The sequence below is a fragment of the Haliaeetus albicilla genome, chromosome 13, assembly GCF_947461875.1.
Source record: "Haliaeetus albicilla chromosome 13, bHalAlb1.1, whole genome shotgun sequence".
Lineage (NCBI taxonomy): Eukaryota > Metazoa > Chordata > Aves > Accipitriformes > Accipitridae > Haliaeetus > Haliaeetus albicilla.
Window position 1 is genome coordinate 26,433,469 of NC_091495.1, and position 19,406 is coordinate 26,452,874.

At 41.2% G+C, this 19,406-nt stretch overlaps 1 protein-coding gene across 1 annotated transcript in view; it reads left to right on the forward strand.

Annotated features, from left to right (window-relative positions):
* LOC138688628 (protein ELYS-like) overlaps positions 1–19,406 on the forward strand; it is a 36,986-nt gene that overhangs the window by 9,154 nt on the left and 8,426 nt on the right. The window contains exons 8-28 of the mRNA XM_069800575.1: positions 1,937–2,069; positions 2,157–2,338; positions 2,816–2,877; positions 3,789–3,917; positions 6,023–6,113; positions 6,201–6,290; positions 6,453–6,593; positions 7,379–7,483; positions 8,231–8,324; positions 9,877–10,000; positions 10,113–10,169; positions 11,357–11,503; positions 12,243–12,430; positions 12,603–12,747; positions 12,841–12,972; positions 14,096–14,243; positions 14,333–14,483; positions 15,054–15,140; positions 15,504–15,727; positions 16,812–17,008; positions 18,298–18,712. Coding sequence (XP_069656676.1) covers positions 1,937–2,069; positions 2,157–2,338; positions 2,816–2,877; positions 3,789–3,917; positions 6,023–6,113; positions 6,201–6,290; positions 6,453–6,593; positions 7,379–7,483; positions 8,231–8,324; positions 9,877–10,000; positions 10,113–10,169; positions 11,357–11,503; positions 12,243–12,430; positions 12,603–12,747; positions 12,841–12,972; positions 14,096–14,243; positions 14,333–14,483; positions 15,054–15,140; positions 15,504–15,727; positions 16,812–17,008; positions 18,298–18,712 — 3,042 coding nt within the window. The remainder of the gene's footprint in view (positions 1–1,936; positions 2,070–2,156; positions 2,339–2,815; positions 2,878–3,788; positions 3,918–6,022; positions 6,114–6,200; positions 6,291–6,452; positions 6,594–7,378; positions 7,484–8,230; positions 8,325–9,876; positions 10,001–10,112; positions 10,170–11,356; positions 11,504–12,242; positions 12,431–12,602; positions 12,748–12,840; positions 12,973–14,095; positions 14,244–14,332; positions 14,484–15,053; positions 15,141–15,503; positions 15,728–16,811; positions 17,009–18,297; positions 18,713–19,406) is intronic.

Below are 19,406 nucleotides of genomic sequence, written 5' to 3' on the forward strand. Positions count from 1 at the left end.
CTCTTGGGTCACAAGAACCCCATGCAACACTACAGGCTTGGGAAAGAGTGGCTGGAAAGCTGCCTGGCTTTGGGCCCCTCGCTACAAGAAAGACATTGAGGTGCTGGAGCGCATCCAAAGAAGGGCAGCAGAGCTGGTGAAGGGTCTGGAGAACAAGTCTTACGGGGGGTGGCTGAGGGAACTGGGGTTGTTTAGCCTGGAGAAAAGGAGGCTGAGGGGAGACCTTACCGCTCCCCACAAGTACCTGAAAGGAGGCTGTAGCGAGGTGTAGTGTTGGTCTCTTCTCCCAGGTAGCAAGTGATAGGACGAGAGGAAATGGCCTCAAGTTGCGCCTGGGGAGGTTCAGGTTGGATATTAGGAAAAATTTCTTCACTGACTGTGTTACGAAGCATTGGAACAGGCTGCCCGGGGTTGAGTCGCCATCCCTGGAGGTATTTAAAAGACAGGGAGACGTGGCGCTTAGGGCCGTGGTTTGGTGGTGGACTTGGCAGTTGGGTTTAGGGTTGGGCTCGATGAACACAAAGGTCTTTTCCAACCTAAGCGACTCTATGATTCTACGATCTGCCTGTCCATTTCTTCCTCTCTAAATCTAATAGGTTCCTACACCTGCAGGTTCTTAAAGCAATAGCTTTCCTTGTCCATATACACAGTTACAACTCTTACGATGTCTTTCATTATCTTGCAATAATTAAATGTCCGTCTCTGGGTTTACAAATTCACTTATGCTCTGACCATATTTCTGAGCCTGCTGCAGTGATAACTTCCATGGCCCTTTGTTTTGACTGCATTATTCACCTTCCCTCTCTTCTTACTGGCCTTTACTGATGTATGATGTTTACAAAGAAGACACTTGCATGATCTTTCTAGGCTACTTCTGTTTACCATCTTTGACTTAGTCCTGAAGCGGCAACTTGCATCTCTTTTGTGATGCCATCCTCTATCAACAGTGTGTCAAAATCTAACAAAAACACCGTTGGATTTTCTCCACTTGTGTCACGTTTCTGAGGAGAGTGCCTCCTAAAAGCTTGTTAAAAACAAACACACACCACCACTCCACCACAGCCGAAAAAAAAAACCCAACCAAACCAAAATAAGAACAGCAAACCCCCTTTCTGTCTCCTTTTTATGAAGCATGAGGCATGGAGAAATACCTGTAATTTCTCTGATGGTTTCTAATTAGCTTTTATTCAGAATGTGTTCGAGTTAAGTTCTAGGCACACATGAGCTGCTGTTGGATGTGGGTTGAGGCTAGCAATGAAGCTGTCTTCTGAATTATGAAAATAATTGGTATCTTCAAAGGCACTTGCAGCAGCTACAAAACGGAAGCGGCACAGATGTTCACAATGAAACATAGTAAAGTGTGTGAGGATCCCTAAACGTAATGATGAATTCAGCAGAGAACAGAGAAACATTTTGCCAAACAAACAAACAAACAAACTGTCGCCTTCTTCCTTACTCTGCTAGGGTAAATGATATACCACATCCTTTGCTTACATCTGGAGAATGCGTTCTCCCCAGAGAGGACAAACCATTCCACTTATTGAGAGAACTGGAGTATAACGTTGTGAATGTTTTATGTTAAAATCTTTATTCCAATTTCCCGTTTGTTGGGTTTGGGGTTTTTGTATTTATTTTGTGTGATAATTGTGTTCGTTCATTCTGAATGTGCTGGAAAGGAGCTATTCTTAAAACCTGTAATTGAGTCCAATCTGGAAATTAGTAGTGCCTGCTGAGTGATACAAGAAGAAGGGGCAGTATGACTGAAACCTGTCACAGAGATGTTTGCTATTCCGTAAATTTTTTTTGTTGTTCTCAGTGAGTGTTGTGCTTCGTGAGTGATATAACAGAATTAAGCCAAAATAGGAAGTGGTGTTTTAAACATATCAGCTATAGCGTTATTTTCTACAAACAAGAAACAATGTCTTGTCTTTTACAGTAATATCGCCTGACACCAGTGTATCACTCTTCAGCTGGCAAGTGAATACATGTGGTCAGGGAAAAGCATCTGCTTACTTGGGTGTATTTGACATTAATCGCTGGTATCATGCTCAAATGCCAGATTCACTAAGGTATATTTTTATTAAGTTGTTTTCAATATCCCTGCAAATCAATCATTTGAAAGTCGGTGTTTAGCTTATGCACTTGCTTGCTTTCAGGCCAGAAGAACTCCTTCATGATTGCCCCTATTTTGCGTTGTGGTCACTGGATGCTGTAATAAGCATGACTTCTCCAAACCCCATTTTGGATATTCTGGTACACGAGCGGAGTCTAAGTCGGGGAGTTGCTCTTTCTCATCCACCACCTGAGCAGTTTTTTCATCCAAGCTCCTACAATTTTGGTAGGTATTTCACTGCTTTTGGTAGTGATAAGCTTAAAGTGAGGTCAAATGCCATTTATTGGTTCTCCTGTTCATTGTTTGTCACTCAAAACCCATCCAAAACCAAAAAGCCCCAAACGCCCACAAGCCCAACCCTTGATTACGTTGTACTAGCAAGGTGTTTAATACTGTGACACATATCTGACAGTCTGCTGAGTTTTGGGGTTTGGTGCTTTTGTAATGTAGCCTGTGAAGTGGTGATGGTCATCAAATGAAATGAGGTTGAACTGAAGCTCAGAGCAGAGCACCTCGATAGCACTAGAGATAAAATTTCTACACGCAGTAATTATTTTCAAAAAAATAAGTTTGGAAGTGATCTGATGAAGAAAATGGGTACTCAGTGACAGCTTTCCGGATACTGCTATTTACAAAACGTAAACTGGTCATAAGCTAAGTGCGAGAGTATGGAAGGCTGTCAAACGTTCATTGTCTCTGCAGATGGTACGTGCTTGCTGAACTCCGGAGTTGTTCGTATGACTTGCATCGGCTTCCAGAAGGAGGTGATCTTTTACTGTATCTTTATTGAGAATGGCAAGAGATGAACCTTTCCTATGTTTTCTATTGCACTGCTTTCAGTGTCGGAGACTATTTTATGCCCATCCTGCCCATCCACACGCATGATTGCAATTGTGTCCTGCCAGTTTTATGCAAATGGTAACATTTTAGGTCCACTCTTGGGACTGTAAAACTACCACTGTCTCCTGTTGAAGCACGCTGAGGGATTGAATGTCTAGAGCGGAATACAACGTTGCTGTAGGAGCAAGAACAAAAATGTTGTGGAAGTTGGGGAAGGCTGTTACTTCTGCATTACCCATCAGTGGAACTGCCTCCATAGTCTTGAGTTAGGGTTTTGATGCCTGATTAACTTGAAAAAGGGGGGCAGAATGGAGAAAATGAAATATTACTTAACTGTTTGAGAAGAAATGATTTTTTTTTTTCTCCCGCACTTGGCCGAATTAAAAGTTCCAAGCCACTGCACAGCCTGTGACAAATAATTTTGAATTAAATTTCAGCTCACTAAGTGTTTCCAACATAAATCAACTTCTGCACAAACAAGCACAGAAAGGGTCTTCCAAAGTGTGATTTAAAGTTGTGTGCTAGCTTTAGCTTAGATAGAATATATTTTGTGTCAGTGTTCAGGGTAAAAAGAGGTCTGTGTATTGACAGAGAAGCTAGAGAATACTTAATTAAGCATTGCAAGGGCTGACCTTTTGTTTTACAGGATATTTTTTATAAACCGTAGCGGTTAGTTTGGCTGCCGTCTTTAAGACTCTACATAGTAGTGCTTACTGATGCAAGCTTTCTAACAACTTAAGTGAACATTTGTATTATTTCTCTTAGCGATTATTCAGAACCTTAGTGACTGAATAATACTGCTGTCTTAATCCGTAGTTTTTGATTAATGTTTCAGGCCTTGAATTTTTTAAAGAAACGTGGTCCTTTAATAAGTGAAGCCATTCATGATAGCTACAACAGGTGTCTTGTAGCTGGCTTGCTGTCTCCAACATGCGTTGATGTCCAGCCATCCAGTTTGAGTCAGGTGAGTGCATATCAGGGAATCAAGGGGGAAGTACATCCATCTTGTCTGACAGGGCTGTAGAGGCTACAAGACATGATAATCTGATTTTCCTGTTATTTGCAAGTTGCATTGAAATGCAGGTGTTGACTTGAGTTAGCAGAAGTTACAGTATTCTTCAATCCAAACTAGCGAGTTTGAGTGGGGGCAGCACTAAGAGATCTGCGTTGAGAGACCCATCTCTTAATTCCGTGCCACAGATACGCACAAGGAAGCGTGCAGGCAGTGCTGGTCATGCGCACCATAAAGCATCTTTCCCTCACAACAACCTTCACCCCATCGGTTTCTCAAAGCATTATGTTCAGTGCAGTAGCTGACTATGGGGGTGTCTCACTCGGATGCGAGCTGTTGCAAACATCAGCTTGCTGCACTAGACGTGATCACTTGCTTCCAAGGAATTGGGCTGTGGTAAACAATTACTCTCGTCAGCTCTGCCCGACAACTTCATCACCGCTCCCCCTCATCTTCCCTTCATCAGTAGGCTTTCCTGCAGCCTCTCAAAGCAGATCTTCACCTCTGTAGCCTCGTAGCCCAATTTACTCTGCTTAGACTGCCCCCTTGTTGCTGCAATGCCTGAATTGCCTTTATCTCATGACACCCACTATCTTCTCTCTGCTTTGTCCCACCATAGTGACTGCACCCCCCTCGTCACAGGTTTTCCATTTGCAGTGCACCAACCTTTCTCTCTCATCTGAAGAGTTTCATGAGAGACGGAGCCTTTGTGATGAACAGCCCCTCTTCACCCAGGCAGGATCTAAGCTAAACGATTAGCTAGCTAGTCGTCACACAGTGGAGCCATTAGTAGGAAGGGGAGAGCGGTCTTCTCACTGCCCTCATCTTCCTGCCTACTGGATCGTTCACCAGATTTGTGGAAATGCGTTAAGGCAAATAACACTTCTGCACAGTGTGGTAGCTAAAATAAGTTTCTTGGCAAGCTGCCCTAGCCCATAGACTGCTTATTTTGCAAGCCTGACGTAGACTCTTAAATGGGATGTTCTGATGTCAGCTCCGGTTTGGAAATAGCTTGGGCAATCAAGACGTGTTTTAATAACCTTTGCTGAATTGTGGCCATACCGTTGAGAGACTTGTTATGCATTTGAGCAGGGGTTTCTTTTGAAAGTTTGTAAGACAAATTTCAGAATTAGGGTCAAGAAGCTGGGTTTGGAGTTTTGTTTGCCACCGTAAGTAGTATCTGGTGTGTTTCCTTGTCTGAAACCCGTTTTCAGAAAAAGATGGACATATCATATGTGTATTCCAATGTGTAGAAATTGCTTTGAATGTAATGATTTTGCCTAGAAGGGAAAGCTACTTTTGAATGTGTTTAAAAAAACACATTAAAAAAAAAACAAACAAAGAAAAAAAACCAAAAAGACAAAAGTAAAATTTTGTGAAGGGTCATTTCACCTGAAAGAAGTATCACAACACCAGCTGAAATAAGCTGCTACTTAATAATCGCACGTCTGTGCATAGCTGTGCGTTATCCTTCTCAAGGATTACCACTGCATTATAATACAGTATTTGAGCAGCCTACAATTTAAACCTATTAGAATTTAAATGTTTCACGTCTTCTTCTGTCATTTTAGAAAATGATACAGTTTTGGGTGTCTGAACTGCTTCATGTCTTCAGAGTCTAGGAAGCTGCTTGACCTTAGCTTCCCTGTTTCCGTGCAAGCGTTGCACCGTTGTCTTTGCTCTGTCCCCTTCACGCATTCCTGATGGCAAACTTCTACGCGCAAAATGCGTGACGGGTATTAGCAGAGGACGTTACCGGAAATAGTTAATTGGAACTCGGTAAACTGAGACTATACTGCAGAGGCATGCAAATGAAGGTTAGAATCAGCCTTCAGTAAGTTGAAATGTTAGAGGAAAAGCTTAACGTGTTTCTCAGACCAACAAGCAGTGCAGCCTGTGGCTAGAGTTAAGAAAAGGAATGTGGAATTAGCTGCGTGTGTACTAGTGGACTGTGTGATGTCTGAATGAGTGTACAGTTAGAAACAAACGCTTGCTGTTGCTGGTTCAGATATTGAAAGCATGTAAGATTCTCAGTTTATTTTGTCGGTTACGTTTAGGAGGAGCAGTTAGAAGCGGTATTGTCAGCTGCTGTGCAGACAGGTTCTTTAGAACTGCTGACTGGATGCATTAAACATTGGGCATCTGAAGGTAATACTTCTTACGTTGTTCTTACGTTATATATTTTTCTAGTTTGCAATTGTCGATTCATTTCTTTTTTGTTTTCTTTTTTTAAAGCGCAGCCAAGTTCTGCTGCTAATTTACAGTTTGTTCTTGAGTGGACGTGGAAGAAAGTGATCTATGCAAAAGATGAGTTTGACCAAATATGTGAGTACTAGTGTAGTCATTCTGCACACACAAAATGGTTCTTTCTGACTGAGCTTATTCAGGAATGTGGCGGTATATGGTACTGCACGGGGTTCTTTAAGCGTACTTTGAAACTCTGAAATTGCTCTGAAGGCTAATGATGTAATATTTATTCTTGAAAAGGTGTTCCGCTGTTTGATGGCTCTCGCAACTTTGTTGACCCGCAGACCTTACAGTCTCTTCAGCACTGCCAGTTGCTTTTGAGCAACCTTAGCACGGTCTTAACCTGTTTTCTAACAGAAGCACAAGAGCTTACTGAAAAAGGTTTGTAATCGTATCTATGAAATCTTTGGTATGTTTTACTAAGATTTGGAATTATGCTTGAGTTGTAAGTGTGGAAAGATGAGCTTCTGTTGGTTTTGATGATTGGAAGACAGCCAAATTTAGCTGGGAGAAGGGGCTGAAATCTGAGAAGTTGGGACTACCACTTAATATGCGTTGATTTCAGGGAAATAGTTGGTTGTGGAGTTCATGCAGGTGGGTAGGGGAGGCTACATTCAGCAAGAAGCTGTGTAAGCAGCTGGGTGGAGATTCCAGCAACCGGATGTGGTAGCGCTGCAAATGATTCCTGTTAATTCTTAGCTAGCAATTCATAATTGCATGCGAATGTTGTATTGCAAATTGCTAGAAAATACAAAGGAAGCGCAAATGAGTAATTTGTGAAGTAAGTTACTTGAGCTTCTGTAGCTTTTTACGTTATCACTTGTCCTTGGCATATTGAGGGGAAAAGAAGACTATCCCTTTGCTACGGTAAAAATCCCCGCTACGTGAAAAACAAATGTCTTATTCGTGAGTGTATTTAATAGTTCCGGCTTTAGTTTTTTTTTCTTCTAACCTTTAGTGAATCTGGTTCTTTGTAGGGGTTGCTTTTTTGGTTTGGTGGCGAATGTGTTTTTTTTCTTCAAATAAGAAGGTGCCACAGAGTGAGAAATGCAAAGACCGCGATTTCTACCGCGTTACTTCTATACTTTCTATTTGGGATGATGAAGGGGGTTTTGTAAAAATGAAAGGAATTGGATAACAAAAATCATCTTATGCCTTTTTTTCAGGTTTTACAGACTTGACAAACAAGCAGGTGGTAACTGGCCTCCTTTCTTTGTATGCACGAGTGGTCATCTGGTTCTGTCGATCCAGTCTCCTTCCAGAGGGTTTAGGTAAGCATAAACTGTAATACATTTGTAACAGGGAGACTATCCAGTAAGTGATTCCGATGAACACATGCTTAGCCATGTTTTTGTAAATGTTTTGTCAGTGCTGAAGTTCTGTTGGTGAAACGGAGATTTTACTGGTTTTTTCAAATACATAGTGCAGAATAATGCAAGCAGTTTCTTTCCTGGATGATCCTTAGAAAGAGCAATAAGCCTCTGACTTGAAGGAGTTGCTTGTGTCCACAGCTTGAAAGACTTGGGATTTTAAACAAATTACTATTCCACCAGAGATAGTGGAATGCTTGTTTTTACAGCAAAGGCATTACCTGCGTGTTTGGAACTTTTTATTCATTGCTTGAGGAAAAAAGACACCTCGGCAATACTTCTTTATTTGGGTGGATTATAAAGTCTATTGTCAGCCTTCATTGTCTCACAGATGCTCACATGACATGTTTAAGAAACCATTCCCTTTGAGAATTGTCCTTTCTGTAGTGAGCTTCTGCTTGCAGTACGTGTTCTGAATGCTACCTCAATTGTAAACTTGAAATGGCACTTGAGAGAAGAAGGAGTTGAGTCTTGTGTCTTACCGCTCCGTTAGCAAAGGCAGAAAGAGGATTGGCTTCTTTCAAAGTTGGAGGCTTGCCTGTGCTTCTTGAGGCTTAGCTCGTATGATCTTCTGTCTTTTTAGTCAAACGTTTTAGTTTCAAAATGTGATATTGCTGCTTTAACTTGCTTTTACTTTATTGCCTGTAGATGATGATGCGCGTTTGGGTAGACCTTTCTACAATTACCCTCTGATTCAGAGCTACTACACTGGTCATCGACAGAAACTTGAGCGTTTATCAAGGTAAGCCTTACAGGAGAACTCGAGAACACTTCCACTGCGAAATCAGAAGTGGCAGCGAGTGGCTTTGCTACCAACAGTTGGTATTTGCTCTGCTTAATGCAGTTGCCGGCAATCCTCTTCACTTCAGTGATGCATGCGTTCTCTTGAACACGGAGGTTACTTTCCTGTGTTACAATATTTGTATATACCTCTGCTTAGTACTGTTTGTTGGCATCATCGTTTCTTGGTAGCGTACTTAATCCAGCGGCCAATCTGTATCATTTGGTACTACTGAAAAAGGTCATGTGTTCAGGATAGGGTCAGCGATCTCCCGTTCAGCAAAGCACGGTGTTCGCAGAACAGGTGTTTTGGACAGAGAAGAAAGCAAGTTTTAAACCCCAAACAAACCTCATCTCGTTTATTGACTAGCGAGCAAGGGTAATAACTGTATTGGCCTAAATCACAAGTACATTTGTGTGATTTGATGAGATAGTCAGAGTTCGATGTAGTTGGCACACCTAGCACTCTACTGGCTGTTGGATAAAAGTCACTTGCTGAACGTGAACTCTCTTTGCTGCACTAGCTCACTAGCATATAGGTGATATGCCTTGGATTAGACGAGAATAGATTTTTCTTTGGAAATTGTGCTGAAAACTAAATAAAGAGCTAACGAAGCTTAGGCTATGGCACCGCAAACAAGAACAGGATGCTGCAAGATGAGTTAAGGTGCAAGCTGCGGTGTAGTGGCTATTGACTTTAAAGTTCATCTTACTTAGCTTACTTCTCAAGTAACTTACATACCGGCTCAGGTGTTCCTTAGAAGCATACAACCTCCAGTGTGCTCTTTCTGCTTCTTATTACGGGGAAATTAAAGGGTAGTGTCACAGTCAGCCAAAGATTGCGATGGACTTGTGAAGAAAGCAGTTTTTAAAGGTTCACCCATCCATGGTTGTAATGGTCTGTGCATAGAAACATAATGGGTATGTGCATAGAAACATAAATGCTGCTTAAGATGACACTAAACTTCACCTGTATGCTCAGCTTTCTGAAAACAACTTTTTTTCAGTAACAAAAGTGAGATGCTGAGAACAAAATCTGAACTTTCCGTGGTGGTGTCTTCTCACAGCTGTGTATTGGGACACTCCAACGGGAGGCATTAGACTTGCGTTAAAGAATAGTCCTGGTATTTTGATACTGTTCCCTTTCCTCTGTTAGACAGTAGGAGAGTGGTTATTTCTGGCACATAAAAAACTTTGTTCACACTTCCTTTGTACTACAAGTAAGACAGCAAAAGAGAGAACCTGAAAACGAAAAGGTCCCTTAGCAGGGGAGCTTTCCAGGATGTCTGTTTGGAACTCCTCTAATAATTCAGTATGATCTAACAGACGTCTTTCATCTGACTCAGACATTTCTTTCATGTGCGTTTCAAGTCATAATCATGCCTTTGTGTGTTTGTCACTTTCTTTGCCTCATGGGAGCTTTTTTTTGTTTGGTTTGACTGGAGGAGATCTGTTACACTGAGAGGCTGGCATTAGCGTTTGACTCTCCAAATCCTTGCTACCTTTTGTTCCAGAGGAAAATGGGATTCTGACTGCTTGATGATTGATGGAATGGTTTCCCAGTTAGGAGACCAAGTTGAGAAGCTGTGGCGGAGAGATGAAGGAGGAACTGGGAAATACCCACCTGCTAGTTTACACGTGAGTGTTATGTTCACTGAAAACAGCCACGAACCCCCCAAAGCCCCACCCAAAAGCCAATGATTCATGAAAGACAGGAGTTTTTAAAAAACTCTTGATTTTTCATTTTCAGGCACTGCTGGATCTCTATTTGCTAGAAGGCATTGAAGAAAGCTACAAACATGCAATTGTATCCTTTCTCGTTATTTTTACTACACCTTCAGCACACGCACATAAATGTTCTTAAATGTTTGTCACCTGCGCGTTTAATAACGTTTTTGAATTTATGCTTCCAACACAGTGCAAGTGAAAACATTTAGTTTAGAATGAAGTTGTGGACAGGAGCATTGCTTTATTTCTTTGTACTGTGGATTCTTTATGATTTTTTTTTTTTAATGTTTTGTTGCAAAGTCTTTTCTGACATGCGAAAACAGGTTTACTGAGAAATGTTAAAGATAAAAATCTCCCTTGGTTTTTCTCAAAACTTAGCACAGTTTTTAATTATTTAAAGCACCCGTATCTGTAGCAAACGGCTGCTTACTAGGATGATGCAGTAATACGTGCTGCTTGAGAGCAGAAGGATTTCTAACCGGTACCTGATTTTTGCCCAGTTCATCCGTCTTCCAGCCCAGATAGCAGTGCTTGCTTTTGTTCTGTTAGAAGTGCAGGCACGCCGAATAAGAAGGAGAGAGAAGAGAAAAGTCATTGGGCAGAAACTTAATTTTTAAGCTGCTGAAATATACAGAATTACTTTTTGTTGTTTGCTGCCTAACCCGAGAGGGGAGCCTAGAGAGCAAGGGGTTTAAAAACGGTTGTACCCCAGAGCTGCCTTATTAGAATATGTCCCTAAAAACGGATGTCAGAAAGAGAAAATGACACTACCGATGAGTGATCCGCATACTGTTTTAAATCCCGTGTCAATCATTCAGTGCTACGTTGTCTTGTAAGGACACCTTCATTTACATTGTTCTATATACTCTGGAAATGAGGAAAAAAACCACTGGTAGAATTTGTTTGCTTTAATAATTAAGCATTGGATGTTCAGGTGTTTTGAATGTCCAGCTGGTAGCTCCAGTGACTAAAGAGGGAGCCTGAGTTTGTAACAACGGAAGTATTTAAGTATCTAAAGTTAACCTTTCTGAATGCCTTACAGAAATCAAAGAGTATTTCTTTCTGGCTACTTATTCAGAATGCAGTTTTGTGGTTAGGACCTGACCGTCCTCAGGTTATAATAGCTCCAAATGGCAAGACTAATACGGCAGTATTTTCTGCTTCCTACCACTTGTATATTCTGATTTCACTGTGTTTTTTGAAACGTGATGTGATAAATGTTTGGTCTTCCAAATTGATTAGCCTTAACTAGATACTTGATGTCAGACAATTTACTTGCTGCTAGATATCACGCATTCCTTTCCGAATAAAACAGAGACTTCAGTCGACTCCTTCCCAACTGCCTTTGCTATCCCTTGGGGACTTGTTAAGCTTGTTGAAGGTTTTTGGCTTCTAGATCACAATGATTACGAAGTAAGTACGTTACAGTTCAGTTAGACATCCCTTACAGTCCAAAGCTGTAATCTGTAAAATGATTTTAAAAAATCGGTGCTTAGCTACTAACAGGTGCTACCACATTAGAAGCCCTTTTGTCATACTGCTACGACATCTTCAGCAATAAGTTATAATCTGAAATTTTCTTTTAGCCACTTTGACGGGAAATTGATTAAAACAAAGAAGAAATCAACTTTAATAATGCTTGATATTTGCATTTTCAAAGCCATCCATTTAGGTTGTTTTCAGCAGACCGATGGAGCGCTTCCTCAAAGACAGTGTTTTAGGTACTTTAAATATTAAAACTATGATCATAGCAGCAAGGTTTGAGGCAGAAGACTGCAGAAGTGACTGTTCAACCTAATTCACGTTCTTTCTGATGCTGAAGGTTGTTCTTTGCCTGTCACGAAGTTAATATAGCTGTTTGTCTGGGAGAATAGCTTATTATTTAGTAATGTATTTATAAAAAGTGGTGTTTGTAGACAGAGATTTGGTTACTCTGGAAAAGTGTGAATTACTCCTTTTAAAACACTCGCTTTGTTCTGTACGGCTAACTGGATTTTTTTTTTTTTGCAAATACTTGAGAATTTTTATCTATAGTAGTTAGTCATCTAAGTTTATTTAACACACGTCCACCCTTACTTAAGATACTTTTGAATGTTCTTGTGGCGTGCGTGCATGTGCATATCATAATACACCTGACCTCTAACCTCTACAGAATTCACTGGCCCTGCTCTTTCATCCAGCTACAATCAAAACTGTGTCATGGCAGCACAGGAGAATTATTCAATCCCTGATGTGCCAAGGAGAGCGTAGGCGAGCCCTCGGATACATACAGATGATGAAGCCAGCAATGTCAAGCAGCAGTGAAGTGCGGCTTTTCCTCACTGTGTTGTTGTCCAATAGGTAAAGAAACCTATCCCACCGTTTTGGCATTCAAATATTGTGAAGGGTGGAGAACAAATAATACGAATCACCATGCCCTAAATTCCCTTTAAACTCTGAATACAGTCGTTTGGGGGCATCTTTTTGGTTATTCTGTTAATATTCCTTTACATCTCAAAAAATTTAATTACAGGTGCGTGGTGGAGGCTTGGGGTCTGTTGCAGCAACATGCCACCAGGTTAAACATCAAAGAGCTGTTAAAACATGTGTATGAAATCTGTCAGGAGATGGGACTAATGGAAGACTTACTGCAGCTACCTTTCACAGGCACTGAACAAGTAAGTGTGGACACGAAAAAAATCGTAACGGTCTCTTTGAAAAGAGAAGAGGCAGAATCATGACAGATTTTTGAAATGTGTTATTTCTCATAGGAGTGTTTGGAGAAGATTTTACAGAGCAATGCTGCTGTTCGGAATCTTAGATTTCCTTTAGACCACCATGTGCAGCGTGCCAACTATATCCCAGCGCTGCAGTCGAATCGTTCAATGAACGTTAATCTTACGGTAAGCATGAAAGTTCTGTCAAGTGTGCAGGTTTCTGTTAGGTGTTACTAACCATTTTTGGTAGTAAATAAAATAAAAATCAACGCTTTGTTTTTTATACCATTCTTTGAAATACTAGGAATAAGTTTCTACACTTTCCGTTACAGCTGAACCTAAAAGTTGAACAAAGTATTTCACTACTCCAAAGCTACTGCGTGAAGTTATAAACTAAGTGTTGCAGACCATTGTTGACTCCACTTAAAATAGTTTGTTTGCATCTAAGGAATAATGGTTTAGATTGCTGAACGCTGTTTGTGTCACTCCTTTCTGTGGCATGAAGAGTATGTTGTACGTCACCTCTTGAATCTTGCACACAACTTTATTTTTCTAGCTGAGAGCAGTCTGGATGCCAATCCGCAGGTAAAATCTGTGTGCTGGTTCGGTTTTCTTTTTATTTCCTCCGGTTATAGCATGAGCTCTGCGATTCCACAACTTCTGTTTTACCCCTTTGATGACAGAAATTCTTATCTAACTTCTGTTTCTCAAAACAGCCAGATTAAATTTTGCGTTTTGCGAACTTCTGTTATGAATCTGTGATACATTTTCTGTTTTCCGGAACCATAGTTTTCCAGTGGATCGCACTTATAAGGTGGTCTTGGAAGGTTTAGGTCCTGCATTTGAAAACATTCATTCGGCCAGAAGGTGTGTGTAGGTAGCCTTTTCTTACTCGTTTTAATATTCACATCATTGCACCCACTGTAATTTGCAGTTGCCCTGAATATTCAGTCATCTCGGACATTGGTGTTTCAGGAAAAACAAGGGAAAGCCTGCTATTTCGTAAGCCATTTGAAAATTGCGGGTGAGGACAAGCGTATCGGAGTAAGGTTCTGCCGAGTGCCAGAATTGTTTCAGCTTGAAGTTGTAGGTTCTGTTCTTGTCGTAGTCTGCCTTGCCCTTTGCTGAAATTACCAGGTGGAACTGGTGTGTGCCGAGGAGTAGAACTTGCTGCTCCTCTGTGCAGTGGCAGTATTTTACAGTATCTGTGGAGGAAATGTATTCACTAATTAGAAATAGCAGAGATAGTTGTGTGCAATGAACTTCTTGTAATCAGTTACCTTCTTGCTTTATGCTTTTTGTTCATCAGAATGATCGTGAGCCTGGCTTGAGAGAGAGAGCAGTTGCCAGGAATTCTACATTGCACCAATGTGGCAAGATCCTTCCTAGAGTTCATAGGAAACTGGCCAGAGAGAGAGCCAAGCCTTACCACTTGCCTTCATCGGTCTCAAGAGAAGGTAATTTCTTAGAGGAGGGAAATACAACGGACAACTGACCACGACTTTGATCACGCAAGGCTGATATTTTTTCCCCTCTTGCTTTACAGTCGCAAGAGCAAAGCCGTTATCAACAGTAACAAAACAAGCAAATGCAGGAAATGTGCGTACAAGAGCAACGTTCATCAGTAATGTATTGTCCAAAATTGGAGAAGTAGGGGTAGGAAATGAGCAGAAAACCAGTTGCTCACACCGTGATAGGTAAGCAGCCTTTTAACAAAGTTTAGTCTTGAGCTGCGTGTTTGGAGAGAGAGAGAGAGAGAGAGAGAGAAATCCACTTGAATTATGTTAGTGTTTTGGAGGGAAGGGGCACCTGAATAAAGCTTTCTTTGGCTTTTTTGCACCTACAGGAGATAACATTTAAGAATCAATTCACCGTAAGTAATACCTGGAGCGAGAGTTCTTCTGCTATGATAATCTCATTTATGCAAATACATCTATTTACATTACAGTAAATGTGTTTACAGAATTTAAGGTAGCTGAAACGAAAACCATGATTGCCAACAAGCTATTGGTGTACAGGTTTTGGTAGACTTGATTGTGTGATCAAATAGTAATCTTTTACCACTTTGTGCCCAGTTTCTGCTTCGTTTCTGCCTTTTTCTTTTTTTTTTTTTACTCAAAACCAGGCAGAATTATAAAGAGCAAAAAAGAAGCTAGCAGTTGTCAGATGATTTTCCTAGAGGTAGTATATTCAAGGTGAAACTTGAATTCTGGTACGTTTGGACTTGAGGGGAGTGAAAGTCAGTTACATTTTCCTTTTCATTCTAGGCCTAGAGCTACAGAACCACCAGTCATAACACGTCCTCTCCCTGATGCAGAGTTGCCCGGTGCATTTGTTGGGACACCCGTTAACAAAATTTAGCTTTGTACCTGTTAAAGAAAAGGTCGGCTTGGGGACACAACTAAGTGGAGAATTTGAAGTGGCCCCAGCATTGAAATGCAGAGGAATTTTCTTCTGATGTGAGAATTACATCACTTGTGCAATGTAAAATTGCATTACTCTTGCCTCAGATGGCAGGGATTTAGGAAATGAAGTGTGACATGTCACGAAATAATGAAAAAACAAGAGAAGGCCTGCAACTTGTTCATGGGCCTGATACATCAGCCCAGCAGTGAGGGTTCACCTGTATTTCTTGTTCATTGAATGTTTTTGTTATGTATCATCTCAGATGTCTTGAGCGCAGCATGATTTTATTTCATGTATTTATTTATGTTCATATTTTCAATTGTGTATCTTCACAGATTGCTGGATTTGGTGGTTCGTCCTGTTCCTTCAACTTCTGCAGCACAGGGTGGTAGCTGGCAGTCACCATGCGGCGCTTCTACTTCATTCACGGCATCCAGCCCATTGAAATCAAATATGCTTGGTTGCACCTCACAAAAGAATTTTTCAAGAGCATCAGAGCTGAATTTACTGGAGACACCTCTTGTGGTTAAGGTTTGTGTTTTAAAAAACAGGATCAACCAACCGAACCAAAAGCCTGTAAACTTTGTTTAACATGAAACCACCAAAGTACTTAACACAAACCCTGTTGGATTCAGACTGTGGAATGTTTTCAGCATGCGTGTGGTTATTGGACGTAGCATCCTTTTGGAAGCAGGACGTTGGGAACAGTCTTGAAGAGGGAAAGTTTAGTTCTAAGTTAACTGCCGTACGCACATTGTCCCATAGCTTTGTGAAATACTTTGTTCCGTGCAATAAAAACGAGTGTAAGTTAAAAATTGGACTTCTCAGTGCACATAGATCCTTAGAGATGCAATTTGTAGCTTAACCGTCTCATTGTTTAAGTGCTCGATAGCTCTGTGGAGTTTGACTTGCATGCCTACAAGCAAGAATGTATATGCTTCAGTTTCTTAATCCACTTAAGGGAATGGCAACGTAAGTGATGCCAGTTAAGCGATGTCAGTCTCTGTCAAATTCAGTGATGGCTTTTTGCGGGGATTCTGCGTATTGATGCTTGTGACAAGAAGATGCCATATCCTTGTTTCTTCAGGAAATTAATTTGAACGCTAACATTTTATGTTGCATTAATAAAAAAAAAAAAAAAAGAAGAAAGAAGCCAAAAGAGTCATAAGAAACATAAAACGCATGGTTTTTATACCGTTAAGTTTTTTGTCCCTTTGGAAAAAGAGCAGTGCAGAGGCTAAACTTTGTCCTCTCTGCTGGTACAAACTCAGTTTAATTTGAACTAATACTTTAGTTGTGTGCGGTGAACTTCTTGTAATCAGTTACCTTCTTGCTTTATGCTTTTTGTTCATCAGAATGATCGTGAGCCTGGCTTGAGAGAGAGAGCAGTTGCCAGGAATTCTACATTGCACCAATGTGGCAAGATCCTTCCTAGAGTTCATAGGAAACTGGCCAGAGAGAGAGCCAAGCCTTACCACTTGCCTTCATCGGTCTCAAGAGAAGGTAATTTCTTAGAGGAGGGAAATACAATGGACAACTGACCACGACTTTGATCACGCAAGGCTGATATTTTTTCCCCTCTTGCTTTACAGTCGCAAGAGCAAAGCCGTTATCAACAGTAACAAAAGTTTTGGCCACAGCTGCTTCTGGTTTTCCTGCGTTTACTCCTCGGTCTATTCTCAGATCCAGCCTTGGCACTACACCCCTAGCAACTCCTTCTGCATCTCCAGGACGATCTCTACCTCCTCCTCTACGAGCAAAGGAGCGCAGAGTATCTTTCAGGGAAGAGAACTTGAATGCAAAATGGACTGTTCGGGTATGCTGGCCTGTAGTTAGTGATCTTTATAGTTAAAGGCTTTACAGACTGTGATTTGATTTAGGTTTTTTTCAAGTTTTCCAAAACTCCTTATATTGAGAACTGGAGTAGCAAATCAGAACGGCAGACTTGAATTTGGTCAAAAAAGGTTATGTTAGACCTGTAACATCACCTGCCTGCAGGAACATATTCATAACAAATACCAGCGACCTTGGTGGTTTTTACTCCAGCATCACTAGGCGCTGTGATTGTTCCAAATTGCATGTGTGCAGCTTCCCGCTATACCTTTTGAAATGGTGGTATGGCAGGAAGGTAAGGAATACAGATTGAGTCAGTTGTTTGGGTTCGTTAAGCTTTGTGAATGAAACACCTCTGAAAGCAACAGAAGTCATGAGCCGCATTTACTTTCAGTCTCTCTTTTTGCAAGGCCTGGGTTTCCTTAAGTTATGGTAAAAATAGGCTGCCGATGAAGAGAGCTGTATGGCTGTCTCTTCTCTAGCCCTAAAGTTCTTGGTTTTGCTTCTTGCCTTGCACCAGCGATAGCATTCGTATAGTTGTCAAATGAAGTCTGTCCACCTGGAAGTTGCCCCCTTCTGCTCCTCCTTTTGTTCTGTCAGGTGGCTTCCCTGATTCAGCTCGTCATGCAGTTGCCAAAGTAGTGTACCAAACGGACGGGGGCATGTGCTAGTATCTACCTGTAGGAGCTTTCCGTACCTGTACTAACAAATTGTCTTCACCTGTTTTTATCGTAGCTGTTATTGCCTGTTATAAAGAGCTACTCAGCTGTAAGAAGAGGCTCTCTCTCCTGTAGGAAGTTCTTAGTAATAGTGCAGTGTGGCCGGATTAATTTACTTGTTCCACGCCACAGGCATAGTGAACGCTACAATATGTTAGTAGTGCATACAAGCTGAAAAGGCAAGCATAAAAAAAGAGAAACCTTGGAGTTACGATTTTAGGTACGCAAAGCTCCCTCTTCTTGAAAGCACAGTAGTGAACCCAATGACCAGCCTTGAGATGACAGGGTAAGCAAGCACTTACAAGGCCCACTTCATCTTAATTCTCCAAGGTTGTGGAAACTCAATAAGCAGTCAACAGTGTGATTGGTTTTTACACTCCGCTTTAAAAGCTGAGATAGTGCTAGCATGAGAACTAATTTTGTAGCGCCTTGCTTAAGGTGACACTTGTAAAACTGACAAGTATCGGTATATATTTGTTCTTTTTTTTTGTCTTGCTTTGACAAAAAGCATATGTGTGATCTTGATTGTGAACTTTCTTTTTAAAAAATAAAGGTAACGGAAGATAATAAAGCACCATCTGGAGTTTCATCTGAGCATCATCACGGAGCGGTGGAGGATGCTTGGTCTGAAAGTAGAGATAAACCAACTCTGTTTCCTCTGAGCAATCCCGAGGAAGGTGGTGCTGAAGTGGAAGAGTCTGGAGATGGTTTGGAGAAAACAGATGTCAGCAAAGAAAACAGTAACTTCTCTGCCAGGTCAGACCAAGCTGCTTTGGAGTATCATGATGCAAAATCACCTGGCGATTTTGAAGATGAAGTCATCTTTATAGCTGCTAATCCAGCTAATTCTTCCACTGAAGAAACTGCCGATTTTGAAGAACTGGAGAAGGAGGAAGACAGTGAAATAGTTGAAGAGAAACCCTTCCCGATGGAACAACCAGATTCATCAGAACTGAGAAAAGCAGCTGGTGTGTTTCCTGCTATGATAACCTAAGCTTCTGCATTTTTCAAATGTCTTCAAAAGGCTAAATTACTGATGGGTGCAACAGTCCATGATGAGCATTCACAAATGTCCGAGGCACTTCCTTGTCCTAGGCTTTTAAAATTGCCACTGTGTTTTGAGCCCTTTTTTAGGTCTCGTGGACATTCTGAATGTATACTGCTTTTGGCTGGCATTTCTTGTGTGTAATTGCAGCGGAGAGGCAGCAGCGACTTGTGGGAGTTTTGAGAGGGGTACAAGTTGAAAACTTAGGCTTCTGGTTCTGTTTTAGGGGTACTTCTGTAGGCTGCAGGTTTTTTTACAGCACGTTTAGCGTATGGCATGCTTTGACTAGATAGGTAATTTTTTGTTGTTTTGTTTTTTTTCCCCCCTCGTTAGTGCTCAGTTAAATAGTTTTCTTTGGGAAGTGAGTCTGCTTGTGTATCTGCTTCTCATTACAGCTATGCTTGCTCCTTTTGCTGGCTCAACAGCTTATGCAGCCTTTTCCAAACCTGTTTCAGCTGGTCTTTGGTAATTCAGCTCAATTCAACTCATTCAAGCCAGTGCAGCTGCTGAGGATGTGTTCATATGAGCAGGTCTGCTGGCAGATTAGAAGAGATGTCGCTCACTAGCTGGTGAGCAGTGATGAAGAGCAGGGAATGACAGTAGTGCAGGAACAGGGA